The sequence below is a fragment of the Halichoerus grypus genome, chromosome 1, assembly GCF_964656455.1.
Source record: "Halichoerus grypus chromosome 1, mHalGry1.hap1.1, whole genome shotgun sequence".
NCBI lineage: Eukaryota > Metazoa > Chordata > Mammalia > Carnivora > Phocidae > Halichoerus > Halichoerus grypus.
This window is the reverse complement of record NC_135712.1, coordinates 166,226,603-166,244,780: the sequence shown is the minus strand read 5'-3', so window position 1 is coordinate 166,244,780 and position 18,178 is coordinate 166,226,603. Positions and strand designations below refer to the sequence as shown.

General features: G+C 39.9%; 1 protein-coding gene across 4 annotated transcripts in view; it reads left to right on the top strand.

Moving 5' to 3' along the window:
• FANCD2 (FA complementation group D2) overlaps window positions 1–18,178 on the top strand; it is a 56,424-nt gene that overhangs the window by 22,761 nt on the left and 15,485 nt on the right. For 3 of the 4 annotated variants that reach the window (XR_013448992.1, XM_036079848.2, XM_036079853.2), the window contains 14 exons: window positions 3,701–3,810; window positions 4,862–4,922; window positions 5,740–5,859; window positions 6,510–6,583; window positions 6,855–7,001; window positions 7,728–7,828; window positions 8,256–8,371; window positions 9,387–9,495; window positions 10,258–10,368; window positions 11,061–11,173; window positions 12,150–12,293; window positions 14,660–14,776; window positions 15,553–15,681; window positions 16,049–16,167. Coding sequence is in view for 2 of the 4 variants with exons in the window: in XM_036079848.2 (XP_035935741.1) it covers window positions 3,701–3,810; window positions 4,862–4,922; window positions 5,740–5,859; window positions 6,510–6,583; window positions 6,855–7,001; window positions 7,728–7,828; window positions 8,256–8,371; window positions 9,387–9,495; window positions 10,258–10,368; window positions 11,061–11,173; window positions 12,150–12,293; window positions 14,660–14,776; window positions 15,553–15,681; window positions 16,049–16,167 (1,571 nt within the window). In the remaining 2 variants the exon portion in view is untranslated. Of the gene's footprint in view, window positions 1–3,700; window positions 3,811–4,861; window positions 4,923–5,739; window positions 5,860–6,509; window positions 6,584–6,854; window positions 7,002–7,727; window positions 7,829–8,255; window positions 8,372–9,386; window positions 9,496–10,257; window positions 10,369–11,060; window positions 11,174–12,149; window positions 12,294–14,659; window positions 14,777–15,552; window positions 15,682–16,048; window positions 16,168–18,178 lie in introns of those variants that run through there. The other variant, XR_004913273.2, reaches the window with a different exon arrangement.

Here is an 18,178-nt window from a genome sequence, read left to right as displayed (position 1 = left end):
CAGCCATGGTCTGAGTACTTACTCATTCGTTTCTTACCACAAACATTAAGTGTCTGTTGTGTACCAAGCATTGAGATGGTAAGTATATTAGACCTTATACCCTCAAGTAGCTTGTCTATTAGGATAGAAATGGGTCTGTAATCAGCTGACTATGGAACTGAGTAAGAAAAGCTGTTCAGGTTCCATACTGAGTGCTGTGGGTACACAGAGTATTACCTTGTTTCCTAGGGAACATCTACATCTAATGTGCACTTCATCTGGGCTTGCTTTCATTGGTGGACACCATTCACTGAGAAAGTCAGGCAAAGAGACTAAAACAAGAGATTACATGGCAATCAGAACTTGTAGCTCTTTTGTATCTTTAGTGCCACCCCGTGGCAGTAATCCATACTGGACTGTGATTTTGAACAACTAACACGTTTTGTTAGTTAAAAAAGAAAAAAAAAAAAAAAGGCTAGGTAATATACATACATAGCACAAAATTCAAAAGGCATAAGAAGTGGTGAAAAATAAGTCTCCCCCTTCTCAGTCCTCCGGGCATCTGGTTATCTAAAGGCAATCACTTTCTGAGTTTGTCCTGAGACATTTATGGCTTTCTGAGATGTCTTGAGCATTTACAAATTTGTTTATACTTTTCTGCTTTATACCTTATAGCTTTCTGAGATGTTCTGAGCATTTACAAATTTGTATTTACCTATATACCACTCCTTACCCTTTTTTTTTTTTTTTAAAGATTTTATTTATTTGACAGAGAGAGACACAGTGAGAAAGGAAACACAAGCAGGGGGAGTGGGAGAGGGAGAAGCAGGCTTCCTGCCAAGCAGGGAGCCCGATTTGGGGCTCGATCCCAGGACCCTGGGATCTTGACCTGAGCCGAAGGCAGACACTTAACGACTGAGCCACCTAGGGCCCCTCACTCCTGACCCTTTCGTTCTACATTTTACTTCTTTCATTTAGCAGTATATTTTGGAGATGGCTTCACATCAATAATATAGAGCTACATCATTATTTTATTTTTTAATGATTGTAAAATATGCATAACAAATTTTACTACTTTAACATTTTTAAGTGGCATTAAGTTCATTAAGAATGTTGTGCAACTCTCACCACTGTCTATATCCAGAACTTTTCGTCATCCCAAACAGAAACTCTACCTATTCAGCAGTAACTCCCCATTTTCCTTCCTCCAGCCCTGGTTACCTCTAATCTATTTCCTGTCTCTGAATTTGCCTGTTCTGGGTACCTCATTTAAATAGTCATATGAAGGTCCCCTGGGTGGCTCAGTTAAGTGTCCAGCTCTTGATTTCAGCTCGGGTCATGATCTCAGGGTTGTGAGATTGAGCCCCGTTTTGGGCTCCATGCTGGGCGTGGAACCTGCTTAAGATTCTCTCTCTCTTCCCCTCTAAAAAAAAATAATAATAAAATTTAAATTTTAAAAATAGACATGCGGTATTTATCCTTTTGTGTTTGGTTTATGTCACTTAGCATTATCTGTTCAGGGTTCATCCATGGTGTAAGATATATCAAACTTCATTCCTTTTTATGGCTAACTAGCATTCCATTGTATGTATACACCACATTTAGTTTGTGAATTCATTTATTGATGAACACTGGCCTTTTTTCACTTTTTGGCTATTGTGAATCATGCTGCTATGAACACTGGTGTGCAAGTATCTGTTTGAGTCCCTATTTTCAGTTCTCTGGGGTCTGTATCTAGGAGTGGAATTGCTGAATCATGTTTTTGATTCTGTGTTTAACATTTTGAGGAACCACCAAACCATTTTCTGCAGTGGCTGCACCATTTTATGTGCCCATGTACACATTGAGGGCTTCATGGTTTTACATCCTCACCAACACTTATTTTCCATTTCTTAACTGTAACCATCCTACTGGGTGTGAAGTGCTATCTCACTGTGGTTTGCATTTGCATTTCCCTAAAGATTAATAATGTTGAACATCTTAACTATTTGCCAATTTGTTATTTGAATATCTTATTTGGGAAATTGTCTATTCAAGTCCTTTGTTCATTTTTTATATCAGTTGTTTTTTGTTGTTGATATATAGGGATCCTTTATACTTCCTGGGTATTGTCCCTTATCAGAGACATGATTGGCAAATATTTTCTCCCATTCTATGCATTGTCTTTTCACTCTTGATAGTGTCCTTTGATGGAGTTTTGATGACGCCCCAATTTATCTTTTTTTTTTTTCTTTTGTTGCCTGTGCTTTTGGTGTTATACTTAGGAAAAACCTTTCCCCAATTCAAAGTCATGAAGATTTTTTCCTTTGTTTTCTTCTGAGAGTCTCACTGTTTTAGCTCTTAAATTTGTGTTGTTGATTCACTTTGAGTTAATTTTTGTGTATGGTTAAAGGGCCCAATTTCATTTCGTGTATGTGTGGGTATCCAATTTTTTCAGCACCTTTTGTGTGTGGTTTTTTTCAGCACCTTTTATTGAAAAGACTGTACTTTCCCCTTTGAATGGTCTTAGCACCTTTGCAGAAAGTCAGTTGACTATGTATGTGAGGGTTTATTTCTGGACTCTATCGGTGTATATGTGCTTCCTATGCAGGTGGCACACTTTTTAATTACTGTAGCTTTTGTAGTAATTTTGAAATTGAAAGATTGTAATAATTTCAAAATTGAAATTTGAAAGAACATTTTTTTTTTTTTTCAAGATTGTTTTGGCTATTTGGGGTCCTTTGAAATTCCATATGAATTTTAGCATGAGTTTTTCCCTATCTGTAAAATATTCTGTTGTGATTTTAGTAAGGCTTACAAAGAATGTGCCTGTCACTTTGAGTATTATCATTATCTTAACAATATTAAGTCTTTCAATTCATGAACATGGGATATCTTTCCATTTATTTAGATCTTCTTTAATATCTTTCAGCATTGTTTTATAGTTTTTTTTTTTTTTTTTTTTAAAGATTTTATTTATTTGACAGAGAGACACAGTGAGAGAGGGAACACAAGCAGAGGGAGTGGGAGAGGGAGAAGCAGGCTTCCCGCTGAGCAGGGAGCCCGATGCGGGGCTCGATCCCAGGACCCTGGGATCATGACCTGAGCCGAAGGCAGACGCTTAATGACTGAGCCACCCAGGCGCCCCAGCATTGTTTTATAGTTTTAATGTACAACATGTCTTTTGCCTCCTTGGTTAATTTATCTAAGTATTTCTATTTCATTATTTTAGTCGAGCAGCCAACAACATTACAATAATTCACATATCCTTATCAAGCAAGTATCACAACAATAACAATAATAGCGATTATTTTTGAACATCTGTCTTATGGTTGACACTGTTCTTTTCTTTTTTTTTTTTTAAAGATTTTATTTATTTGAGAGAGAATGAGATAGAGCATGAGAGTGAGGAGGGTCAGAGGGAGAAGCAGTCTCCCTGCTCAGCAGGGAGCCTGATGCGGGACTCGATCCAGGGACTCCAGGATCATGACCTGAGCTGAAGGCAGTCGCTTAACCAACTGAGCCACCCAGGCGCCCCTGGTTGACACTGTTCTAGGACATTTTTTAATTTGTCTCTCATCCTTACAAAACCTTCCCCATTTTATAGATGAAAAAATTGAGACTCAGAGATGAAATGACTTGCCAAAAGCCACAGTTAGTAAATGATAGCTTCAATATCTGCAGGCTCTTTTGCTGTACTATTCCAGCATCTTCAACTTTCGCTATCATGTCTTTCTTGCAGGATGACATGCACCTGGTGATACGAAAGCAGCTCTCTAGCACCATATTCAAATACAAACTCATTGGTATTATTGGTGCTGTCACCATGGCTGGCATCATGGCGGCAGACAGGTATGCATGGAAATTCTGACTTCCGTGGCTCAAGGTCAGTTAATCAAGTTGCCACCTTACAAATAAACCGTTACATTCTGTAGACTTCATTATAATGGTACACATTAAGCCCATAATAAGTAAGCAAATGTTTGTTGCGACTTTTCCATTTTCCCTTCTTGACTGTATATACCACGTATAATTTTTACAGAATGTGATCTTAATCATCACAGTCTGATGGTTAAAAACTAAGGATTGCTAATAAATAAAGTAATAGAAATGTTTCCACAAAAGGGGAACCGTGAATATCCTGGGATGCGTTTTTCTGCATTTGTGCCTCTCCCAGGCACTAGACATTACAGATTTCTCCATTGCTGTGGTATTGTCTGGGACATCATGTTTGATGAAAATAAGGCACCTGGTGATAGGAGCATCAGAGTTGGGTCTTGATAAGATGTTGCCATTGCAAAATGACATTGGAGTTGAGTTTATGCTCCTTAGAGATAATTTGTTAGGAATTCCTGGGACCTCTGGAGACATTCTTAGAGTTGGCATTAATAATTCATGGAGGCTACATAATGTACTGGCTAAAAGTTCATTCTTTGGAGCTATACCACTTGAGAGCATTAAATGCTTAGAACAATGCCCAGTGCTTGCTCTTTTTTTTTTTTTTAAAGATTTTATTTATTTATTTGAGAGAGAGAGAATGAGAGACAGCACATGAGAGGGGGGAGGGTCAGAGGGAGAAGCAGACTCCCTGCTGAGCAGGGAGCCCGATGCGGGACTCGATCCCGGGACTCCCGGATCATGACCTGAGCCGAAGGCAGTCGCTTAACCAACTGAGCCACCCAGGCACCCCAACCAGTGCTTGCTCTTATGATTATTACTAATTTAGTGTGCCCTTTAAAAAAATTAGAGCCATTGTTTGCTCTAATCCACATTTTGTAAATAGTCCTCTGTGCCTTTGTGCACTTTTATCTCCACCCACATCCCAGGGATGGCAGGATTCATACACTTATTGCTAGTTCTTACAAAATTTTATAAAAGTGAAACAAAAATTCCTTATTTTTAGAAATAGATCTTCATATCTGACCCAAGGGAGAACAGACTTGAGCACTGAACAGTACACACAGGTGAGTTCTTGTAATGTCGTTGGGTATGTTTATGAATAACTGAGGAATTGCTTCTGGTTACTGTCAGTTTACCAGAAAGAGTGCTTTTTTTTTCAGAATAATGTTTTCCTGGCTGGCATGAGTTACATTTATTTCTGTATTTGTCTAACCTCCTTAATTAAATTGTGAGTTCCTAGAGAGCAAGAAAAGAGAGCTATGTTTGTAGAATAGGAGATTGACTGGAGCATAGGGAAGAGTAAGCCTATAATTGGAGAGTTGGAGATAAAGCTAGTCCAGAGGTAGAAAAGGGAGGGCCTTGAATGTGAATCAAGACATTTCAATTTAATTTTTTACTTAGTGATAGTCTTTAAGGGTTTCTTAGCATAGACATGACATAATCAAAGCTTTGCTTTAGAAAAATTAATCCAGGGGAGCCTGGGTGGCTCAGTTGATTAAGCGTCTGATTCTTGATTTTGGCTCAAGTCATTATCTCAGGGTCATGAGATCAAGCCCCGCTTTAGGCTCCGTGTGGGTATGGAGCCTATTTGAGATTCTTTCTCTCTCTCTCTTTCAAAATAAAATAAAATAAAATAAAAGTATTTGTGAAAGTATTTGTAAAAAACAAAATTAATCCAGTTGTGTGTGTCTGATGGATTGGAGAAGAGATATTAGAAAGAGATGGGCTTGTCAGGAAGCTCAAGTAAACCTCAGGTGAGTGGTAGTAAGAGCTTTGGCAGTGAAATTGGAAGGAAAAATTTACTACTGAATGGATTGAACGGTGTTTAGGAAACGTTGGCAGCCCAATGGCTGAACCACTCTTTCTCTTTGGCTGCTCCAGGTGACCTCCTTGCTGCAGTTGGTTCATTCCTGCAGTGAGCAGTCTCCCCAGGCTTCTGCACTTTATTATGATGAATTTGCTAATCTTATCCAAGGGGGACAGCTGGCTCCAAAAGCCCTGGTAAGTCCCAGTATCTTTTCTTAAAGCAGCAAAGCATGAGAACTGCTTTTTACTCCTATTCTTCAAGCCCTTCTGTCTGTTGCAGTGCAAAAATAGATCATCCTGTGAGCTCTCCCATATTCTAGCTGGGAAGGCTGTTCTGACTTGCCCTACTCCAGGCCTCACCTCTGAGGCCTCCTTCATATAATAACAATAATAGTAATGATGAGGATCATGATAATGTTGTTGATGTTGATAGCCACTATGTATTCTGTGCCAGGCACTGTGTTAAGCATTTTTCATGTATTGTGTGTTTTCTACTTCATAATAATGGGGTACATAATATTGTTATTCTCTTCTTAGAAATGAGGAAACTGGGGGACGCCTGGGGGCTCAGTCGGTTAAGCGGCTGCCTTCAGCTCAGGTCATGATCCTGCTCAGTGGGGAAGTCTGCTTCCCCCCTCCCCCCTCTGCCCCTCCCCCTGCTCGTGCTCACTCTCTCACTCTGTTGCTCTCTCTCAAGTAAATAAATAAAATCTTAAAAAAAAAAAAGAAATGAGAAACTAAGGCTTAGAAAGGGTAATAGTTTGTCTAGGGCTCTACAGCAAGTACACCCTTACCTATACAGCCTTGTTTGTTTGTTTGTTTGTTTGCTTGCTTGCTTCCCGAAGGAATGGGTTGGGCAGACCATCTTCAATGATTTCCAGGATGCCTTTGTGGTGGATTTCTGTGTTTTTGCAGAAGGGTAAGTACTGTATACCCACTAACTTGATTGTACTGGTGAAGAAATTATGTCAATAGTTGGTACAGACATCAGAATGCTCTTGACCTCAGCTAAGTCTGGCCCAATCCCACAGCTTCTTTCCTCCCAACACCCAAAACCCCAGTTCCAGAATTCCTATAAGCTTCCACTTATTCTTTCTCTTTCTCATAAGAGGGAAGGTTGGTTTGTTCTCGTGGTTTCCCGTGTAGATGTGTATACCCTTGGGGCATCAAATTCTGGGTTCTCTCCACAGTGACTATCCATTTCCTGTGAAAGCTCTCTATGGACTAGAAGAATATAGTAGTCACGATGGGATTGTCATCAACCTCCTGCCACTGTTATTCTCTCAGGACTTTGCAAAAGATGGGGGTAGAATGACTTCAAAGGAATCAGACCAAAAGTCAGTATACTTTTCTCTTTTCTAAAACTTCTTTTGCTGTTTTGAGTGTTCATGGGGTATTCCACACTTCTTGCAGTTTGTTGAGAACTTGATGGAAAAGGGTTTCTGGGGCATCTGGGTGCCTTAGTCAGTTAAGCATCTGCCTTTGACTCAGGTCATGATCCCAGGGTCCTGGGATCGAGCCCCCTATCTGGCTCCCTGCTTGATGGGGAGCCTGCATCTCCCTCTCCCTCTGTCCCTCCCCCAGCTCATTCTCTCTCTCAAGTAAATAAATAAAATCTTTTCAAGAGGGGGGTGGTTTTCTCCTAAGACAGGTGGTGTTTGGAGGGGTTAGCTAGAATGGGTCAGATTCCTTGTTTTTTCTTGGACCCTGTGGTTGGGGTTTGCATTGCCTAAGGACATCCAACAAGTATTCTGTGAGGCTGTTTTCATTTCTGTTCCTTTCTCCCTCCCATGAACATACTTGTCTGCCTCTGCCACTCTCCTTCCCTCCTTCCATCTTATTTCTGCTTCTCTTAACTCATGGATATTCACTCTACACAGCCTCTGCCTTCCTCCAGGTTAGTTCATTTTATTTGCTGAGCATCCATTAAGTTCCTTGTCATGTATTCTTAAAAGTAGACATTTATTTTGGGTGAAACTCTTTAATTGTAAGGTTGGGTTCCCTATAAACATGGACTAATGTGCCTATAAAGTATTGTTTAGAAATGGATTTTTCCTTCCCAGATTGGTGTCTCCGTTGTGCCTGGCTCCCTATTTCCGGTTACTGAGACTTTGTGTGGAGAAACAACATAATGGAAACTTGGAGGAGATTGATGGTTTATTAGGTATAGGATGAAGTTATCAGATTCTTTCTTCTTTGTAACCATTCTTTGATAATGTTAGGGAAGGAAAAAAACAGTATATTGTGTGTGTGGGAAGGAATTTTCTAACTTCACAGAGTAGAATAGCAGTAGTAATGGAATTCCAAAGACAAAATAATAACATACAGATTTCTATCATGTTGACAAATCAGTCATCATCATAGTTCCTTGTTGCTTTCTGGTCCTCATATCTAGTTTTGCAAAGACTTCTTAATTATATGTAATGATTACTTACGTGATATGGTGGTAATTTTGAGACAATCAAAGCTTGACCTTCAAATACAAGTTAAAGGGGAAAGTAAGTAGAAGAGGCAGATAGCTCTAGGGGTAGCATCCAGGTTCTGTTGACTTGAAATAAAGGGAGTTAGAAATGTTTGTTCTTCTCTTTCAGATTGTCCTATATTCCTCACTGATTTGGATCCTGGAGAGAGGCTGGAGTCCATGTCTGTTAAAGAGCATTCGTTCATGTGTTCACTCATATTTCTTACTCTTAACTGGTTCCGAGAGGTAAGCAGAGTTACTAGGACATTTCACCTGTTGTCTGTAGTTCTTGTTGAAAGGAAACTATTTCCTGGTACTCCTGGGACTCTCTAAAAAGTCTCCACTAAGCACTAACCGCTGTGAGCTTCTCCAGCTGTTATGTCCCACTTCTTCCCAATTATATGACCTTTTGATGTAGCCAAATCAAAATACTTAGACTTCACTTAAATGTTGTTCATGCTTTACTACTTCAAGCCTTTTTGTTGTATTCTTCCTTTTGCCTGGAATAAACTCACCTTCTCCACTGTGAAGATACAGTTCAGCCTTGCATAGATATTCACTTAATGTTTCAATTTAATGAGATCAAGTGAGTGATGGTTTTCCCCTTCCTTTGGAATATATTGTGCTTAATGAAATGCACAATAATGATATGTGATGAAAATGACAGTAACATCTTACATTTATATCTCACTTCCTTTCTCATGCATATTATTTCTGAGAATGTTCGCTTAAATTATCTCTTCTTATCTTCACAATTATATTCTGATGTAGGCAGGACAGGTATTGTCCTTGTTTTATACCATTCAGTGGGAGAAACAGCACAAAATCAGTAAATATAATCAAGCACTTACATTGTGCAAAATGCTGGGCTTCTTTCTTTATTTACAGTATTTAATCCATATAACAACTGCATTCTCATTTTATAGTTGTCTCATTTTATAGTTGAAGAAGTAGAAACTCAGAAAGGCTAATAATGACTTGGCCAGGGTCACACAGCTAGTTAAGTAGCAGAATAGGACTTGTTTCATCAAAGTGTGTGCTCTCTAGTCACTGTGCTATTCTACTTGTTACTTAACTAGAAATCAGTAGAACTAGGATTAAAAGTCAGATCTCCTGTATTGGCCCAGGGCTTTTTTTCTTCCTCTATAGCACCTTGCTGAGAACACCTTTACATTACAGACTAAACTCACAGATCCTGCCACTGAATGGCGTTGAAATTGGAACCATTTGAAGTCTGAGAATATAATTTGTACTTTTCCAGGTTGTAAATGCCTTCTGCCAGCAAACGTCACCTGAGATGAAGGGGAAGGTGCTCACCCGGTTAAAGCATGTTGTGGAGCTTCAGAGGATCCTGGAAAAGTACTTGGCAGGTAAGGAGTGTCTTATTATGGTACCTTTGCCAGGATGGCAGGGAGGAGATAAAGAACTTTACTTTTAAGCCAATCTCACTGATAGCCATCCCCTACTCATCTGGGATAAGAAAATGTTTCCTCAACAAAAAAAACAAAACAAAAAAACATCCATTTTCCTCCCATTGTTACCTTCAAGAAATCTTGCTGCTTAAGAAAATAAAAAATGGAAAGCATTGGTTGGGCTTTTGTAAAGTAACTTTTCTTCTTTAGAAGTCAAACTTTCAGTGTCCTTTGCTTTCCTGAATATAGTTATGAACCAGGAGTAAAGCTGACAGGTCTCTTAATACCTTCTGACTATTAAATAAACTTGTTTTAAAGTGCTAGGTAGATTCTCTGGGGAAAACATAGAGCCTCCCTCAGGCCCTCATCTAAGTAATTGTGTATAAAACAAACTACTATGTGACCAAATATTAATATCTTTAGATTTGAAATAAGGGTTAGTTTATTTTTAGTCCTTACCTGCTTGGATATTTTTTTATATCATTATTTAGAATGATTTTATCTTAATTGGTCATAGTCATTTAATATGATATTCCTGTAAGTCATCTCTGATCATTTTGCTATGCCAAAACAGTTCATGTCAGGTAACTTGAATGTATCTTACAGGCATTCAGCCATACTTGGTAGTTCTGAAAATTAATTTTTAGCCAATCAGGTGATGCATTCTAACAGTGATATGTGGTTGGTATATATTGAGCTTCTGTCTCCTCTCTTTTCCAGTCACCCCAGACTATGTTCCTCCCCTTGCAAACTTTGACTTGGAAACTTTAGATGTAACACCTCCTACTACTGCTGCTATTTCAGCAAAAATCAGAAAACAAGGAAAGATAGGTATGTTCTCTTCTTCTGTGTCTCCATAGGAGCAACACTGATATAATATAAGAGGTCATATGCAGGGCGCCTGGGTGGCTCAGTTGGTTAAGCGACTGCCTTCGGCTCAGGTCATGATCCTGGAGTCCCAGAATCGAGTCCCGCATTGGGCTCCCTGCTCGGCAGGGAGTCTGCTTCTCCCTCTGACCCTCCCCCCTCTCATGTGCTCTCTCTCTCATTCTCTCTCTGTCAAATAAATAAATTTAAAAATCCTTAAAAAAAAAAAAGAGAGACTGGGGCGCCTGGGTGGTTCAGCCATTTAGCGTCTGGTCATGATCAGCTCAGGTCATGATCCCAGGGTCCTGGGATCGAGCCCCGCATCGGGCTCCTTGCTCAGCAGGGAAGCCTGCTTCTCCCTCTCCCACTCCCCCTGCTTGTGTTCCCTCTCTCGCTGTCTCTCTTTCTCTGTCAAAAAATAAATAAAAATTAAAAAAAAAAAAAAAAAAGTCATGCACCAAGGCATCAGTAACTGGAGAGATGATGTCATTGAACTCTTTCTTTGGCAAGGTTATAAAATGAATTATAATGTAGGGTTATAAAATTACCTCCTCTACCCCTCGGTAGTCTTCAGCAGGTTGTTTTCTGAAGGCAGTGATATTTAACAAACATGATTATTGATTACTTGAGTCACTTTTCTGTTTTTGAAACAAAAGGAGGAAGGAAACAGAAAGCAGATGGCAGCAAAACATCCTCGCCTGACACACTTTCAAAGGAGGATAGTTCAGAATGTGACCCTACACCATCTAATAGAAGCAAGCTGGAAAAGGTACTGGAATGATGGGTTTCCATGAAGGTTGTGTGACAGCCCAGTAAGATTAACAGGGGATCAGCATCATACTCTGCATTTTACAGAGAGAAAAATTAGAGAAAAGAGAGGCAAACGAACTCTCCTCGGCTTTGGGGCGATTCTCACAGTAGCAGAGTTAGGGTTAGACTCTAAGTCCTTATCACTAGCACACACTGTTTTTTCTAGTCATTTTCTTGAATGTGTCACTCTCTTTTTTATACCCCAGCAGTACTTTGAATTCTCTCTTGTAGCATTAACAAATTTTGTTTCAGGACCTAGTTTTAGATGTACTGCTTTTAGCCTCTTTCCCCCTCTGATCCCAGATTATCAACTTCTCAATGAAGTGAGATAGCATGAAATGCTTAGGACAGTTTCTGATCATCAGTAAACAGTAGTTCCTTTTTCCTGTAAGTCTACCAATCACAGAATAGGTTATATGTTTGTGAAATTGCCTAAATCACATGAATCCCAAGTATTTCTGTTTTTTGGCTACTATTTATTGTGTATTATGTATAGCTCCTGTAATCGCCTAAAAACCCAAGATTGGTAGTAATATTTACATTTAATAGGTAAGGAAACTAAGACCCAGAAAGGGTAAGTGACTTGCCCAAGGTCACACAGTTAATAAGGCTTGAGCAAGGGTTTGAAGCCAGACCTATTTTGTGCCACAGCTCATTGTTTTCTCTACCATGCCATAACACCTTGGTTTGTCTAGTAGTTCATACTTAAGTGGAAACCAACCAAGGGTCTTGATATGTGACCCATATCTCAATTTTAAATTAGGTGCTTTTGTCTCAGGAATATTTAGGGACTTTGGTGAAAGGAAGGCGGTGATTTGCTAAAAAAAAGTAACTTCTGCATAAAATGAATGCATAATTGTACTTTGAGGTCTTTCTGAAAAATCAGGTTAATATTGTCCTTATTATTCTGTTGGTTGCTGCTGCTTTGTCCCCAGGAGTTCAAAGGGAAAGAAGAAAAGACATCAGTGTCACTACAGAATTACCATGCTTTTTTCCGAGAACTGGACATTGAGGTCTTCTCTGTTATGCGTTGTGGGCTTGTGACCAAGTTCATCTTAGATACTGAAATGCACACTGAAGTAAGTCACAGAGCTGAGATCCTAGAATTGAATCTTGTTTCAGAAAATTTCTCAGCCCAGGGTGCCTGGGTGGCGCAGTTGGTTAAGCATCTGACTCTTGGTTTCAGCTTGGGTTGCAATCTCAGAGTCATGAAGTCCAGCCCCAAGTCTGGCTCAGCACAGAGTCTGCTTGGGATTCGCTCTCCCTTTCTCCGCCCCTCCTACTCGTGCTTGCACGCTCTGTCTCTCTCTCTCTCTCTCTTGCTCTTGTTCTCAAATAAATAAGTCTTTGAAAAAAAAATTTCTCAGCTCTATTCTTGTAAAAAGAACACCATGGCATTGAGAGAAGGTGGACTCTGGCTTCCAGAGCTTTTATATATAGTGAAAGTAATGATAAATAATCATCCTCATCACCTTTTTTTTTTAAGGTAAACAACCTATTTATTTATTCATTTATTTATTATTAAAGTAAGCTCTAGGCCCAACATGGGGCTTGAACTCATGACCTTAAGATCAAGAGTCATATGCTTGGGACGCCTGGGTTGCTCAGTTGGTTAAGCATGTGACTTCAGCTCAGGTCATGATCCCGGGGTCCTGGGATTGAGCCCCATATTGGGGCTCCCCGCTCAGCGGAGCGTCTACTTTTCCCTCTCCCAGTCATGCTCTGTCTCTCTCTTTCAAATAAATAAATAAAATCTTAAAAAAAAAAAAAGTCGCATGGTCTACTGACTGAGCCACCCAGGTGCCCCCATCATCATCTTGATGTTTAAATAAATATTTTTTTACAATGTATTAGACATTATGAAAGATCATGCTAATGATATGATCCTTATTTTAGTTTCCTACTAATAACTATTTAGATTACTCTTTTTTTTTTTTTAAAGATTTTATTTATTTATTTGAGAGAGAGAGAATGAGAGAGAGCACATGAGAGCGGGGAGGGTCAGAGGGAGAAGCAGACTCCCTGCCGAGCAGGGAGCCTGATGTGGGACTCGATCCAGGGACTCCAGGATCATGACCTGAGCCGAAGGCAGTCGCTTAACCAACTGAGCCACCCAGACGCCCTAGATTACTCTTGTAGAGCAGCGCTGTTCTGGTTTATAGAGGTTAATGCTGTTTTCGCTGTTTCATGATGTTTGTTTAGCATCCATCAGATGTTTATCCAGGCCTTTTTTATGTGTTACACTAATCTAGACGTTGGCAGTACACTAGTGCATACAGCATGATGCTAGCCTTCAAATAGCTCATAATCTAATAAAGGAAGCAGACATAACTAGCAGTATGTGCTATATCGAAGGTCTGAACCAAGTACCAGTGAAACTCTGAGGAGAGAATGGTATTTATAATGAAATTGGAAGTAGAGCACATTTTCACAGAAGAGGTAACTTTTGATAAGGGATTTCACCAGAGTAGTTTCTTCAGGTTAAAAAAAAAGAGAGAGGGGCGCTGGATGGCTCAGTCATTAGAGCATGCAACTCTGGATCTCCTGGTCCTGAGTTCACGCCCCACTTTGGGCCTAGAGCTTATTTTAAAATAAATAAATAAAATAAAAAAGTAAAAATTAAAAAGAGAAATATCATGGAATTTACTATAGATTTTTTTATAAGAATGTAAGCTCCTTCACAGTAAAGATAGTATCTACCCTCCCACCCTACCCCAATCTTTCTACATCAGCTTGGAGATTCTCCATAAATGTTTATTGTGTAAACAGTTTGAAATGAGATTGCATTTGGCTCATTCTGCTTCTGGTAGTGTTATACCTTTTTAGGGACCCAGCATGGAGTTAATAGTAGCAAAACATTAAGGGAAAGAAAATATGAAAGGATTATTTAATGAACAGAGAAAAGCAAAATTCCCTTGAATTAGTCCTTTTTTATCCTAGGGTACTTAGGAAGTGCACCTCAAGTCCACAACTGGAAGGATACACAGAGACATTTACTTCTAGAGAAAAAGTATGTCTTGGGATGCCTGGCTGGCTCAGTCGCTTAAGCGTTAAGCATCTGCCTTCGGCTCGGGTCATGGTCCCAGGGTCCTTGCTCAGCCTGCTTCTCCCTCTGCCCCTCCCCTTGCTTGTGCTCTTTCTCTCTCTCTCTGACAAATAAACAAAATCTTTAAAAAAAAAAAAAGAAAGGAAAGTATGTTTTCTAAAACTATACTCACTTGGATTCCTATTTTAATAATTTGAAATTCGTTTTACTTTGGGAGCGCTTGACTTTTTGATTTGTTGACAGAGCACAACAGCCATTTATATGAGGTGGGGAAATTTCCCCCTTTTTTGGGAATGGTCAGATTCTTCACCCACTGGGAAGAGTAAACCTGAAATGTGCTCCTTCAAAAAGATAGCGAGGACATGCTTGGAATTATCCTTTCTTTCCTCCTTGTGACAGGCTACGGAAATTGTGCAACTTCAGCCCCCTGAGCTGCTTTTCTTGCTGGAAGATCTCTCCCAGAAACTGGAGAATATGCTGACACCCTCTGTTGCCAGGAGAATCCCCTTCCTCAAGGTTAGTATAGGCAGAAGCATAAGCCCTGGCCTTAATGAATTTGGAAACCAGGAGATCTTAATGAATAAGTTATCACTTTCTCTGGCATTATGTTTGGGTCACTGGGTGGTAGCATGGTGGCAGCCTCATTTCTAGAGCCCATTCACCTTGCTTTAGAAAGGAACTCTGAAACAGAAATAAAAAAAGCCACCCCAAACAGGATGTATATTTCTAAATGCCCTGAGCATTCCTGAGTCCTGTTCTTTATTTGGGTTTTGCTTTTAAAAGCCTTCCAAACTGAGCCCGTGCCCAAGCCTCAGTGTAGTAGTAGTTGGCTATCTAGAGAAGGCCAGAACCTCATATGCATATATAATGTACAAATGTGCATGTAGCATCTGGTGAAGCAGTGGAATGATGCTAACAACAGAACGTGAAAGTTTTAGGTGTAAACATTTAAACATTAATATATCCAGTTGTTTGATTTTTTTTTTGTACTCACTATTTGCTCGATGTTTTTGTCAGCCTAAATGATTTCTATTTTTGTGTGCGCTTTATCTCATTAGTAATTATGGGTCTATACTTCTCAGTCAAACACTTTGTACTCTATAAAAGCCAGTCTCTTGGTAATTTGAAGACGGGGCAAGATCCCTCTGTCAGAATAGAGTTTTAGGCAAGCAACCAATTTCTTCTGTCAACTCCTGCCTTGTGACCCAGGTCTGACTAAACTCCTTAACAAATTCTGTTTCAGAGAAGCTATCCAGTGGTTTCTTCCCCCAGTAACTCTGAATTTATTATAGAGTAAAGGAAGCCGGAATATTGGATTCTCACATCTCCATCAGAGATCTGCCCAAGAAATTGCTCATAGTATTGTTCAACTGCTAGCTCCAATGTGTAACCATCTGGAGAACATTCACAACTATTTTCAGGTCAGCAGCCTATCTTATCATATAGAAATTTAGAAATTACTGGGATGCCTAGGTGGCTTAGTTGGTTGAGTGTCTGACTCTTGGTTTCGGCTCAGGTCATGATCTCATGGGTCCTGGGATTGGCCTGCATAGGGCTCTGCTCTCGGTAGGGAATCTGCTTGAAGATTCTGTCCCTCTGCCCTCCCCCAACTCTCATGCGTACGTGTGCTCTCTCTTTCTCAAATGGGTAAATAAATCTTTAAAAAAAAAAAAAGAAATTTAGAAATTACTAAGTGAATAAGAGATTTCATTTTTGGCTGAGAAATATTGAAGGAAAAGTGAGGGCAATTGCCGAAACAACTGTCCTAAAAGCATTTTTCCTTTTTAGTGCTTAGTTGCTGAGAACCACTGTATAGTTGATGGCCCAAGAATGAAAGTTCAGGAGTACCACATAATGTCTTCATGCTATCAGAGGCTACTGCAGATTTTTCATGGGCTTTTTGCTTGGTGAGTAAGTGGCAGATGTGGTAGGTAGAAATAATCAAGTATGCACTTACTTTTATTTGGCAGTCACCAAGGCATTGAGGTAAAGAAAAGAAGGAAAAGGCTCCGAAAGTCTTATGTAAATATGGTACTTGTTCTTTTTAAGTGTTCTTGTCTGCATCATTTTGTTTGATCTTGTACCCTCTATGTCTTACATGGCAATGATTTTAACTTGTTTGAAAATTAGGTGACTTGATATTGGCTAACCTGTAACAGATCGGGCCATCTGATTCTTAGCCGGGTTTCCGTGGCAGCCTGTCCATAATAACACTGGAGAGACTGTTACTTAAGAAATTGTTACTGGGGCACCTGACTGGCTCTTGATCTCAGGGTTGTGAGTTGGAGCCCACACTAGGTGTAGAGATTACTTAAAAATAAAATCTTTTAAAAATGTTGTTAACTGAACAACTTGTAGATAAATTTCAGATTATATGTTAAAGAGCTGAATACATTTTGAGCTGGGGTATTTTGAGATACTTTATGGAAGCAATGGGATTTCATAGGGCCCTGAAGGATAGATGGCATTTTGGGAGGTAGAGGAAGGGTCGGGAAGGCGTGGCATGGGTGAAAGTAGAAATGAGGGAGATGTGTCCTTTAAATGCTTTTGTTCTTCAAGGCTGGGCTCTGGCTCCTCTCTTATGCAGGTTTTCTGGGCAGTCTCACCCAAGCTTAAATTTGTGCTGAAATTTATGTTCTGAGTTACAGGCATTTATATCCAACTGCCTACTCAACACTTCCTTAGATGTGTCATTGACACCTCAGACACATCCCATCCAAAATGGAATGTATCACCCTCACCACAGCTCCTTCAGCTTTGCCGGGCTACGTAAATGGTACCACCAGTGTCTGAGCCAGAAACCAGCAGTTGTTCTTTGTCCCTTTCTCTACCCACTACCTTTTCTCTCTCCCACATCAGATCCCCAAATCCTGTTAATTTTATCTTTTAAATAACATCTAAGTAGCCATCTGTTGCTTTCCTGCTGCACTGCTTGGAGACTCCCATCATCTCACCTGGACGAGATTAGTTTCACAGTTGGTCTCTGCCTCCAGTTACCTCCCTCAGTCCCTTCTTCACATAGTAGTCAGTGGTCTTCCCATTGCAAACCCAATCTTATCCTGTCCCAACTTTGGTTCTGGTTGTCCTTAGATTTTTCTTGAGTTCAGTCTTTTCCCTAGCTTCTAAGGCCTTTTATTATCTGGCTCCTGCTCTTCCACTCATCTTACATTATGCCCTCCAGCTATACTGAATTACTTTCAGTACCCTATACTGCTTTCACCTGGAAGACTTCACACATAGTCATTCTTCTACCTGGATCCCCACCCTCCTTGATCACCAGTCTTTTCTTTTCTTTTTTAAATTTTTTTATTGTTATGTTAATCACCATACATTACATCATTAGTTTTTGATGTAGTGTTCCATGATTCATTGTTTGTGCATAACACCCAGTGCTCCATGCAGTACGTGCCCTCTTTAATACCCATTACCAGGCTAACCCATCCTTCTAGAACCCTCAGTTTGTTTTTCAGAGTCCATCGTCTCTCATGGTTCGTCTCCCCCTCCGATTTCCCCTTCATTCTTCCCCTCCTGCTATCTTCTTCTTTTTTTTTCTTAACATATATTGCATTATTTGTTTCAGAGGTACAGATCTGAGATTCAACAGTCTTGCACAATTCACAGCACTCACCATAGCACATACCCTCCCCAGTGTCTATCACCCAGCCACCCCATCGCTCCCACCCCACCCCCCACTCCAGCAACCCTCAGTTTGTTTCCTGAGATTAAGAATTCCTCATATCAGTGCGGTCATATGATACATGTCTTTCCCTGATTGACTTATTTCGCTCAGCATAACACCCTCCAGTTCCAGCCACGTCATTGCAAATGGCAAGATCTCATTCCTTTTGATGGCTGCATAATATTCCATTGTGTATATATATATATATATATATATATATATATACCACATCTTCTTTA